The following is a 12,064-nucleotide window of genomic DNA, read 5'->3' as shown; positions in this document are numbered from 1 at the left end:
TAATGGTATTGTCCCCGATTTTCAAAGGTGTTCCTGTAGTTGCTTTCAGGATAGAATCCTTCACATGTCGCTTTGAGAATCTAGCCACTATTTCCCCAGGCAGATTATTCTTTTTGATGTCCACGAAATAGGACCTATAAACCACATCCATTTAGCTTGCAAGATACTCCGCTTTCCAATCTGTAACTGGGGCTAATGCTTCACTCAGAAGTTGCTTTATATTCTCACCTTTCGATTCAGGGACCCCTAGAAACCGTAGGACCAGATTTGCTACCTCCATTTGCAGCTGTAGAAGTTGTGATTCTTCCGAGGCTTGTTTCTTTTCCAGCTTTTCCAGCTTTTGCACCTTTTTCTTGACTTTTTTTAGTGTTGGTGTCCATTTCCTTCACCTTCTCATCCATTTGCTCCCTTATTTTTAAAGTCTCAGTCAGTTGGAGCTGCTGAGTTGCAAGATTCTGGTTTAGAGTTGTCAGCTGTTGTTTGATGTTAGTCATCTGGTCCAGCAGAGGGCGCAAGGAATCTGCCAACATTTTAGAAAACTCAGTGGTCTCTTCCGGTCGAGGGCTCAAGATCCCGGTTGGTTTCACTTTTTCTGTTTTGTCTTCCTCTTCCCCATCATCTGTATGGATTGTTTACTGTTATGGAAGACTCTGAAATATGCCCTTACCCTTATCTGCGCCCTGGTAAGTCTCTCAAAACAGATTTCAATGCTTTTTCTTCCGCTCCCTCCTTGGTATTTCGTTGTTTAGTTCATGAGTATGGGAGGGGCCACTCCCCCGCTCGCTTTTTTCATCATTCCCAGGGGGTAGTTTTCTTTTTAAATTCTCATTTCGCTTTAACCCGACTCACAGTTTATTGTTGGTCATACGACCTCGCTTGGCACACGTTCAAAACGCTCCATCTCCAACGCTTGTCCGGATCAGCGGCTCTAGATCCATACGGACACTCAGCGGCAGGACAGTCGGGGCGGAGCAGCGCCTCAATTCCCCAGCATCGCACTGGCGAAGAGGCCACCCCTCAAAAGCTAGGAGCCTTTTGCGAAGTCTCCGGGAGGTAGCGACCCATCGCCCCCCCCTTTCCGCTTGTGCGCAGATCACATCCCCGGGAGGTCCGGGAGATGCGTCCGCCAGCGTGTCACTATAAACCGGAAGTCCCAGTCATTGTGAAATGTCTAGTTGCTAGTGTAGCCAATTAAATTAAAATGTGATCTCTGTGATGACTAACAGTCAAGACACATTTAAGATATTATATGAAGTACCCTTTAGACATTCTTCCAGCTTTGACCAATCACTTATCTGTGAGCACCTCCCATAAGACTGGGAGAATGTTTAACTCAACCTTATGCTCCACCCCATCATGGAACTGACACCTTTGGGTAATCAGTTTCTGCTAACTAGAGTCATTTAACTATTTCACAGCCATGTAGGAACTACTCGTGGATAAGTGACTCTCACACTACTGGAACAATATCAAAAGGGCATATTTAACAGCACCACATATGATAATCCTACAATACAAGTCAGTGTAGTGTAGTGAGTGATACTCCATAGGTCACGGACAACCCCATTCACAATTCTCATAAGCCAAAAGAGCCACTTGACTACAGTATACCCTGCATACCACCCTAAATATGCAAAATGCTAACATAGAACCATAACATATAACCTTTAATTACTAGAATTCCTTTGAGCATGTAAGGTTGTCATTCCTCACTACTGGGAGTGTTGCTTTATGTGTCAGCATTCATCAATAGAATGCCCTATTCTATCACCTCATTCAATTGGATGCCCTAGTCTACCCACTTCATTCAGTTGCATATGTTGATCTAGCCTCACGTACACTCTCTCAGCCTAACCTACCACACAGAATAGTACGAATAAAAAGGGAAGGGCAACTATAGACACCAACCTGAGCCCTTTGGAGGAAAGGTGGAATAAAATTGTATTAAACAGATTTACAAACCTTGTTCCAAAAGTGGATGGTGAAAAGGAGGCATTGTCAGTTTCTCTATCATCCAGGGCTCACAGAAATAGGCCTGAAGCCAGGCAACACACTGTTTCAGTGGCGCTGTCATTTCCTCTGGGGCTTCACATACTTCACAAGAAACCAAGGATTCCATAGTGCTGGAAGAGTGATAACATTACTTTAATAAGTTTCATACTCTAACTGCAAAATGATTGGGTTTTGTTTTGTTTTTAGAATGCTTCAAAACAATCTAACGGGATATTTATTAAAGAACTTTACACAGACTTAATTGGTTGGATAAATGAGAATTAGCTTAAAAACAGAAACAGCAATATAGCAGCTATATTTCCAGATAGGCAGAGAAGTCCGGATAGTTCTTACTTATGCACTGGATGCTTCAACCCCACCAGACTTGAAAAATCTATAACTCTTTGTTGATGCCTGCAATAATAATAATTTCAAGCCTCAGAAATTTTAGAAGTCTCTTTTGTTCAACTGTAAAACAAATTCACTCCTTTTTAGCCAAGTAAACACTTCTGAATAACAACAGTAACAGTGCAATCCTAAGAAGAGTTACTCCAGTCTATGGGACTGGAGGGCTTCTGGTGTCCTGGCCCCACTAGTGGACCTTCTGATGGCACCTGGTATTTTTGGCCACTGTGTGACAGTGTTGGACTGGATGGGCCATTGGCCCGATCCAACACTGGCTTCTCTTATGTTCTTATGTTTGACTCTCCTTAGGATTGCACAGTAAAAGTGTTAATCATTTTTACTAAGAAGAGCAATTCCTACAGAAATTAAGCAAGTAAATTAAACTTCACATGGGAAGGTATGACTGCTTAAGTGAGACATGCACAGGTAGTGAGAAAAGTGAAAGCATTAAGTAGGAGAAGGACTTGTGTTTCCAGCAGAGTAAAAGCAGACTACAGGTGACTGAAAATGCCACAGAAGCCTACAGAAATCTTTGCCATCAGAAACTTAGAATAGCTTGACCCTACGTATATGGATCCTAAAATAGAAACATATAAGTGTTCAAAATATAGAAACATATAAGTGTTCAAAACACTGAGCCTGCTTGCGGGGCAGGCGGGGTATTAATTGGATAAATACATAAATATTTTCAGCATCACTATTTTATATTAAAGCAGTTGAAATTTAAGGCCCTAATGAAGAACATTTCTTCTTTATCTACTTCGATTCCCCGATCATTTGTTCTGTATTACTACTGTCCTCTTTGTGGCTATAAAACCAAGGAGGTGCTAGAGTTACAAAGTGACCCATGGCCACGGATGAAATATTCTTCTGTATTTTCACGTTAGGAATTAGTTTAAATGCAACAGTTCAGAACATCTGCCCACTCTTCAGGGGGGCTCTGGCTTAATTTGATACTCATAAAATATAACTTACACTGATATATTTGCATACTCCTGATTTACCCAACTCATTTCTGCTGCAGAAATCTGCTCCAAAGTTTTCCTAGGATCACCTACTTATTCATACTTGTTACACAGGTAATTTTTATTCTAAGGGGAAAATGTATTATTTTCAAATAAATAGGAATTTCATTAAGATCAAAAGCTTCTGGCTCCAGACCACCACCACCCCCGCCACTTCAAGTTTACTATTACTATTTGTGCACTTTTCCTACTCTCTAATACAAAGTCTTGAACTATTCATAATCCTTTTCACTTTCATTAAAATGAGTATGAAAAGACAGTATTCATGTTAACAGTGAGGATGACAGTGGGGGCCTTCTGTACTAGAATCCATAAATCCAAATCATTATCGAGCTGCAACATAAGGTTGTTCAAAAATTCTCAGGACTTTCCCCAGTGGGCAGAACATACAAATAATGACTTCTTGTCTTGTTGTACTGAAATCTTAAAAAAAAAAAAATCTTCTTGCCTCTTTACCAGCGAGCATACAGGGCATTAACCAAATAGCAAAAGATAATCTTCACATGCCAATCATCATCTGAACTGCTGCTACAGCAAAATAAGCAAAGAGCCAACCTTCTGCGCAAACAATTTCAACACAATTCCTATCAGCACAAGCAAGGGAGTTGCTCCACTTTGGGTTCTAGAAAACCGTGATATCACAATATCATAGTTGATAGTAGTAGCATATAAGTTGCACCCAGCAAAAATACAAGTTCAGACTAAGGGAAAGCAAAATATAATCACAGACAAATTCACTTTGGGGGGCAGGGAACATTCATTCCAGTTTGCACATACAGAAGTCACACCATCTTTTGAAAAGTACCCTCAATTTACAAACATGCACAAAATTTAAACTGTAATAATTTAATATTTTCCAACAGCAGCAGTGTCAGACTTAAATGTCATTTTTTCTGTCCACTTTGTCATTGTTTCAAGTGAAGTACTGGCAACACACAAATCTGATGTGCAATACCACCTCATCCTATCCAAAGGTCACAAAGTATTAAGCTAACAAATGAAAGGAGTGTTTTTACTTTTAGTTGGAACATTTTTTAAAAGCATAGGTTGTCACATATTCCATTTTTTGAGAAGACAGGCAGTAAGATATAGTGCAATGTTTCACAAAAATATTCAACCCTGGGCACCACTGGAAAACTCTGCCTGCCCACCACCTCAACTAGGGAGGTTTACACGGGGAAAAAATTGAATTTTTCAGATTCAGATTTCAGGAATGAGTTCCATATTAATATTTTTTGGAATATTTGTGTCCTGTATACCATTTCAGAATTCTGATTCTTTTTTTAGAACTCCAAAAATTTTCAGGTCCATTATTCCTTGCTGGAGGATTCGGGGGGGGGGGGGGGGGGCTGGAATTCCTATCAACCAAAAGAGCCACATGATTAATGTATGCCCTGTGCGTCATCCCAAATATGCTCAAACAATAAGATATAAGATAATCCTCTTATTTATCAAAGTACTACCTCCAAGCATCTAGTGTTGTCTTTTCCTACCACTAGTAATGATGAAATTATTCTAATTTTATAAAGAAATTGACCACTTGCCTGGAACATAGAGTGGGTGCTATAAGGAATAATTATTGGAAGAGCTAGGTTTCAGCTATACATGACAAGTAGTCCACTGCACTCTTGTGAAGCTATATGATGGATTTGGGTTGACTTCAGAGCTTCAAGTTTAAAAGATATATAAATACATTAGGCTGGCTCCAGAAAGCTCTATCCTTGCTATACTTACTATACCTAAGGCTCCAATCCCATCTCAGTACAAACTCAGACAAGACTCCTGTATTTAATGGCAAAGCCTGATAAACCCCGAGACACATGAATAAGTCCTAATGCATCAGAGAGCATACTGGGAAATGACACACACAGGAGTTCATACAAACACTTTAAATAACCAACTACAAATGTAAAATCAATTGTACAGTTTCAGCACAATGAAGTACAATCTTGATAGCTTCTCTGTAGAAAAATCGATCTCTATAATTCATAAATGTAAAAAAACTGAAACTGCTAGACCAATAACAAGGAGAAATATTGACACATCACTTAAGTCAAGTAACTTGTATTTCAGCATGAACAGTGCTCACAGACTGCAGGTCTGCAAGCAGGTGCTTGGCTGTCTTTAAACCACAACTGTCCACCAGAGCGGTGCTATGTAGAACCATCTACAAAAGGACAAAATCACACGGCATTCTGAAGTTGTAGCACCTTAGCATTCTGCTTCCCTCCACCAAAATCTTTTTCTCTGCATCTGAAATGGAACTCTCTGTTAGTATAATCAAATCCCAGAAGGGATTTACATTGCACTTCTACATTGGCCTTGGAAAAGCACTTGGCTTTTATAATATACTGGGTTCAAGATGCATTTAGTGATCAGTTCATATTTATTTAGTGATTTCAGTTAACTCAAAGACAAACTTTGTGGAGCTGAGCCCTGCTTATATTCATGCAAAACAACACACACCCCCACTCCCCGTGATTGGCTATTTACAGTGTAACCCTAAATCAATAGGTCCATCCCAGGATCCTGGCGGCCCATTGTTCAAGTAACTCATGCTCAGTCTATTCACAGTGCTGTCCTGGATCAATACATAATAGCTTTAGATGAGGGGCAAGAGCTGTCCCCGCAAACCAGATTTCTCCTGGAAATCAGCCAATGGGAGAACTGGACTCTAGAGTTCAAACTGGGACCCTAAGCTGCTGGCTCATTGTTCTTTCTCTGTCTGCAGTGAAAGAGAAAGGCTAGATTCTGGTATTTAAATCTGTTACCAAAAGGTATTTTATATTATACCATCTACTGTGTTTAGCTGGCCTTGTGTGTTTACTTTTTTATTTGCTTTTGATTTTACCTGAGTCCAGTTAGATTTCTATTCATTCAAATTTTCACTGGCCTTCTACTTCTTTGTGTCTAAATAAACTCTGTTTGTTTTACTTAGAATAAGTTGTTGTTATATCTCTTTGAACATTCAACAAACATGTCTCAACAGCTCAGCATCAGGGAAGGGATTTCCCTGTGTGTGGGGGGAGAGGGGTATAAATTAAATAAATAAATAAGGAGGGGTTAACTTCCTTCAGATCTTGCTTTCTCTTCTTTTGCAGCTCCTTAGTCTTAGTTGAGCATACCAAGATGTGTAGTGGCATTTTCTCCCAAAACATTTATGGCTGGTGGCAGCCAAAGCCCCCCCCCCCAGCTTGGGGTGCTCTACCAGACCTTTTCCCTATACAACAAGAGTGCTCTCCCCTTGTTTATTATATGTCTATGTAAGATGAAACTGGCTACATCAATCTGACATCACCTGCAATATTCCTAACTGATCAACTAGTCAGGCTATGCCCTCGGGATTAATATTTGCTTCATTTATACCCTGCTTTTCTCCACAATGGGGACCCAAAGCAGCTTATATCATTATCCTCTTCTCCATTTTATCCTCACAAAAACCCTGTGAGGTATGTTAGGCTGAGAGTATATAACTGGCCCACAGTCACCCAGCAAGCTTCCGTGGTAGCACGGGGATTCAAACCTGGGTCTCCAAGATCCTAGTCTGACACTTTAACCACTACAGCATGCTGGCTCTCACCAACAGAAAGAGCTACCATCACTTAGGGACTCCCATGGATTTCCAGACACAGCAGACACCTGAGGCTGCCATTCAAGCCATACTGTATGATGGGAAGACAGATACTTTGCTGCTGGCTACCTGGCAGAAGACTGATGCGCTCAACACATCGGCATTGCACAGAATCTCCTTGCTCCTCAAGGGCTCAACAGTCACTAAGATGCCCTTCAACAGGGCTGACTGCACCACTTTGGTGATGCTGAAGGAGCTGATGAACTTCCCCACAAAAGCCACCATTTACATCCTCCACATGCCCCATTGTTAGGGATGGTCTGGAACACCAAGGATGGGAGACCTGTGTAATGCTGCCATAGTCACATACACCTTCCCACCTGCTGAGCTGCCTTAACACCCATAGTACCAGCCCTGTAGCCAGGAAATCTTCTGGCATGGGCTTTGGGATTGGGGGGGGGTCATGTGACTCTTCTCTGAGGAGGCAGCCTGCCACTTGACTGCCTCTTCGGCTCTTCTCGGCTGCAGGGCTACTTCCCAAGGACTCTGCCCAGCCTCTCCAGCAAGCAGCTTGGTGGATTTAACCCTTTCAGTGCTTCAGAGGAAGGAAAATCTGACCTCTCCATGAAGAGCTTCAGCTAGGCTGCCATCCGTGATGCCCTATGCAGCTCAATAGGGCTACTCTGGAGGAACTCTGCATGGGGCTGCACTCCCAGAGCATCTAGTGCTGTTCAGCCATCTCAGAAAAAGACACAGAGGGCCCATCTGTGAGTTTTTAACAATATTTCTGAGAGGGAAGGGACACAGCCCAGATTCCTAGAAAGAAGGCTGAATTTGGACACACACACACACCCTTTCAAGTACTTGTTCTGTCTGTCCCCGGCAATAAACTGTCCACTTGCAGAGCCATAAGAGAGAAGGAGAAAGAGGGAATCCCTGCCTGTGAAGGAGAAAAGTGGCTGGGAGGAAAAAGAGGAAGAGGAGTGGGAGAGATACTTTCCTCTGCACACACATCTAGAGGCCAGTGGGGGGGGGGATGCAGGGCATCCGGATCTGCACAGCTTCACTGGGGAGCAGCTAGGGCTCTAGCCATCACTGCTTCTACCATGTCCACCAGGCTGAGAAGCAGCTGGAGAACCCCCAGCACATGGGTGCGCCAATGAGTTGCTGCGGGGCGCCGGGCTGGGAAGTTGCAGGAGAGCCCAGGAGTGGAGCTTTCTCCACTACCCGCTGCAAAGGAATTCCAAGGAGCCCAGACTCTTGGGGCTGCAGCTCCCGTCTGCTGGCTGGTGCTCCCCCTAAATCAATAGGGGGAGGAGCCCCTAAAGCCCCACTGCGTGCTGGCTACGGCCCTGCATAGCCCCCTCAGTATCATGGCCCACAAGAGGCTTTGTGACATACCACAAGAATTAAATTGGCCTCCATTAGTATCAAAGCCGGCCCTGCATAGCACACATACACACACACACACACACACACACAAATACACCTCTTTTGCAACTGTCAATTACCTGTGGGGCAAAAAGGGCTATCCTCTAGCATCTAGATGGCTATAACCAGGGTCAGGGCCTTTTTGGTGGCGGCTCTGTACTGGTGGAATGAGCTCCCAGAAGAAATCAGGGTCCTGCAGGACCTTCTACAGTTTCACAGGGCCTGCAAGACAGAGCTCTTCCACCAGGCTTTCGATTAGGGAGCTACCACAACAACAATACCATCACTACCAACGTTAACAACAACTGATAGAGACAGAGCCCTGTTCCTTGGTTCCACCATTTACATCCTGTGCCACCACATCTATATGACAAAGATCAAGGAGCTGACGAGCAAAGCAGACCACAAAACGTATTAATATGAATGTCGCCGTCATCTTTAAGTATTTATTATATATCTTGCTAGCACTTTACAAAATTGTTTTTTGAAGGTTTTATGAGTGTTATAATTGTTTATTTATGTTTTTATCCGTATGTAAGCTACCCTGAGCCTGCTTTGGTGGGGAGGGCGGGGTATAAATTGAACAAACAAACAAATCTAACTATGATCTCTACAATCTACAGAATGGAGAGGGGGAGACAGTGATCAGTTCTAGGAGAATGACAGCAGATAGACAACGTTGCCAACTTTACGCTCCTGTGTATATTCCAGATATAAAGTATTCTGTAGACAAAGACATAAAATGAATAGACTCTTTCCATACCATTCTTTAGATAGCAAAGAATTCAGGCAAAACAATATCTCTCCCTTATTATAATTGAATAGCAACGTTCTATATTGAACGTTTTAAATTTGGCCCCTTTAGTGTTAGGCCGGAAGAGTAGTGGGTGCCAAAGTTCTAAAATGCACTCCTTTAGTGTATGGACGCTTGAACTGTCAGTCAGAAGACGCTGGCTGGGTTGACTGGCTGCTTTGTGCAGTCCCGCCCAGTGTTTCAAGGTCTTTTGCATATGGAAGCTGATTGGACTTCACTGCATTCCACACCTCAAACTCACCCCCCTCCCCGCAAGGCAGTTGGAATGTCAGTTGCATATGGAACCTTCAAGGTCTTTTGCATATGGAAGCTGATTGGACTTCACTCCATTCCACACCTCATACTCCCCCCCCCGCAAGGCAGTTGGAATGTCTGGTGGTGTGTAGGTCCCAGGATCATGTTTTAAAAGCTGCCTGGGGAGATGGGGACCTCAGACAGGTTACAGTGCCATAGACTCCACCCTCCAACCCAGCTATTTGCTCCTGGGGAACTATTGTTGCCAATCTTGGCCCAGCAGCCATCAAACCATTCTCTTCAACCCCCTGCTGTGCAGCACACTTTCCCCTAGGGTTGCCAAACTCCAGGTGGGACCTGGAGATCTCCCACTGCTACAATTGATTTCCAGATGACAGAGATCAGTTTCCCCTGGAGAAAATGGCTGCTTTGGAGGGTAGACCCTATGACATTATACCTGCTGAGTCCTTCCCCCCCCGCCGCCCAATGCTGCCCTCTACAGAATCCACCCCCAAAACCTCCAGGTATTTCCCTCCTTAGAGCTGGCAACCCTACATTCCCCTCAGTGCCTGTTGGTAGGCAACTAAGCTTGGTCCTGTCACCTACTTTGGCCTTTGGGAGAAAACACATTGGGGCCAGTCCTGATAGGGTTGCCAACTCCAGATGGGAAATTCCTGGAGACTTGAGGGATGGAGCCTGAAGAGGGTGAGGTTTGAGGAGGGGTGGGACCTCAGACAGGTACACTGCCATAGACTCCACCCTCCAAACCAGTCAGTCCCACATAGGGAACCATTGTTGCCAATCTCCAGGTGAGGGCTGGAGAGCACTCAGTATTACAACTGCTCTGCAGAAGGGAGGGCAGAAGTCAGCTGAAGTCAAAGGGGCAGATAATGGTAGGTTGATGGCTAGCTGGGAAGGAGATGGGGTTGCCAACTACATGCTGACAAATTCCTGGGGATTTGAGGGGTGGAGCCTGGAGAGGGTGGGGTTTGCAGAGGGGTGGGACCTCAGACAGGTAGAATGCCATAGACTCCACCCTCCAAACCAGCCATTTTGTCCTGGGTAACAATTGTTGCCAATCTCCAGGTGAGGGCTACAGATTACTCACAATTACAACTGCTCTTCAGGTAGCAGAGATCAGTTCCTCTGGAGAAAACAGTGGACTCTGTCATTATATCCTGCTGAGGTCACCACAGCAAATTGACACTGTTTGCCCAAAGCCAGAGCACTGCCCCAGAGCCTCCTTCTAGATCCCGTTGTATTGCTTTCACAACGGGCTTTACTGCTAGTCCCTTTATAAGACAGCCCCCTGATTCTGATACTTCAAGTATGAACTGGTTTTAGATCATTCTGTGTATGGTATTTTGGGTTAGGGATGGTCCAGGTTCACAGCAAACATTTAGCATACACAAGGCATAACTTAATATGAATGGCATATCATGAACAAAATCTCAACCATCCAAAAAACTTTGTTTTGTGGTGCTGAGCATGCATATAGACCACTGTTTTCTGCTGTAATGTAAGCAACAGACCAGTTAAACATTGACATCTTGTTAAAGGAAGATGGACATACAAACAAAATGAATATATAAATAACGTTTAAGATGCAATTCTCCAGATAAATAATCTATTCTATTATTTAGTTATCCTCTTCAAAGGAGCTCAAGGCATTGTACATGGTCCTCACATTTTGTCCTTGGCTTGTTTCTTTTGTGACAGTTTAAAAAGTTTGCATGCAAGCACCCTCTTCAGAAAAACTTGCTTCCAACACAATTGTCTGTAGTCTACAATCTTATGCTACGATAAATTTGTTTGCATTTAAAGATTCCACAAAAATCCTTTGCATTTTAAACTGTTATTGGTTTTGACTATTTGCACTGAAGCATGAGCAAATGAAACAGGATTATGCCATACAGCTGAGACTGTGACCCCCAGTCTTGAAAAATTGTTACCTTTTACTAAGTCTCACTCACTAATATCTGTAGAATCAGGCTGAGTTGCAAATATTATACATTAATGTGACTTAAAATAGAAAACATACTATATTTTTCTAAGGAGCTTCAGTAATACTTAAAAGTCATGACATTTATATATTCTCTGAAAAACATGTAAAGACTTCCTGACATTATGACGTGGACATAAAAATATAAATGATTAACATTTCATGTGGAAATAAAAAAGAGGTTGTTACCTCAACACCTGAATGTCATTTAAATAGTCTTCCTTTGATAGATGAAGACAAAACTACCCCCAAAATTGCAGATGAATTGTCTGTTCCCTAATGATTTCAAAACAATTACAGGATGCAGAGCAATCTAGTTAAATTTTATTCAAAAGCTTACTACACTTGTGTTTTCTCTTATTTTTCTATCAATGAAACCCAGGAGGCTTAAGCACAATTCATTATGTATGAGACCCAACTTACAGTGCTTGACTGTTGATTAATAGGAAAGTTTGCAGTATGTACATTTGCAACATTAGATGCATACAATATGCTAACTTATTCTTCCACTGAAGCTAATTATTTACAAAAATGACTACTTGAGACTACAATTTATTAAATGCATGCATCCAGTCTCAATTTGGCCCCAA

General features: G+C 42.7%; 1 protein-coding gene across 4 annotated transcripts in view; it reads right to left on the bottom strand.

Annotated features, from left to right (window-relative positions):
- Positions 1–12,064, bottom strand: part of MGMT (O-6-methylguanine-DNA methyltransferase) — a 313,417-nt gene that overhangs the window by 76,665 nt on the left and 224,688 nt on the right. For all 4 annotated transcript variants that reach the window (XM_015406542.1, XM_015406543.1, XM_015406544.1 and 1 more), the window contains one exon: positions 1,963–2,123. In XM_015406542.1, coding sequence (XP_015262028.1) covers positions 1,963–2,123 — 161 coding nt within the window. The remainder of the gene's footprint in view (positions 1–1,962; positions 2,124–12,064) is intronic.

The sequence above is a fragment of the Gekko japonicus genome, unplaced genomic scaffold, assembly GCF_001447785.1.
Source record: "Gekko japonicus isolate JY-2015 unplaced genomic scaffold, Gekko_japonicus_V1.1 scaffold23, whole genome shotgun sequence".
NCBI classification, from domain to species: domain Eukaryota; kingdom Metazoa; phylum Chordata; class Lepidosauria; order Squamata; family Gekkonidae; genus Gekko; species Gekko japonicus.
Note: the sequence above shows the minus strand (reverse complement) of the source record. Positions and strands in the feature narration are given on the sequence as shown.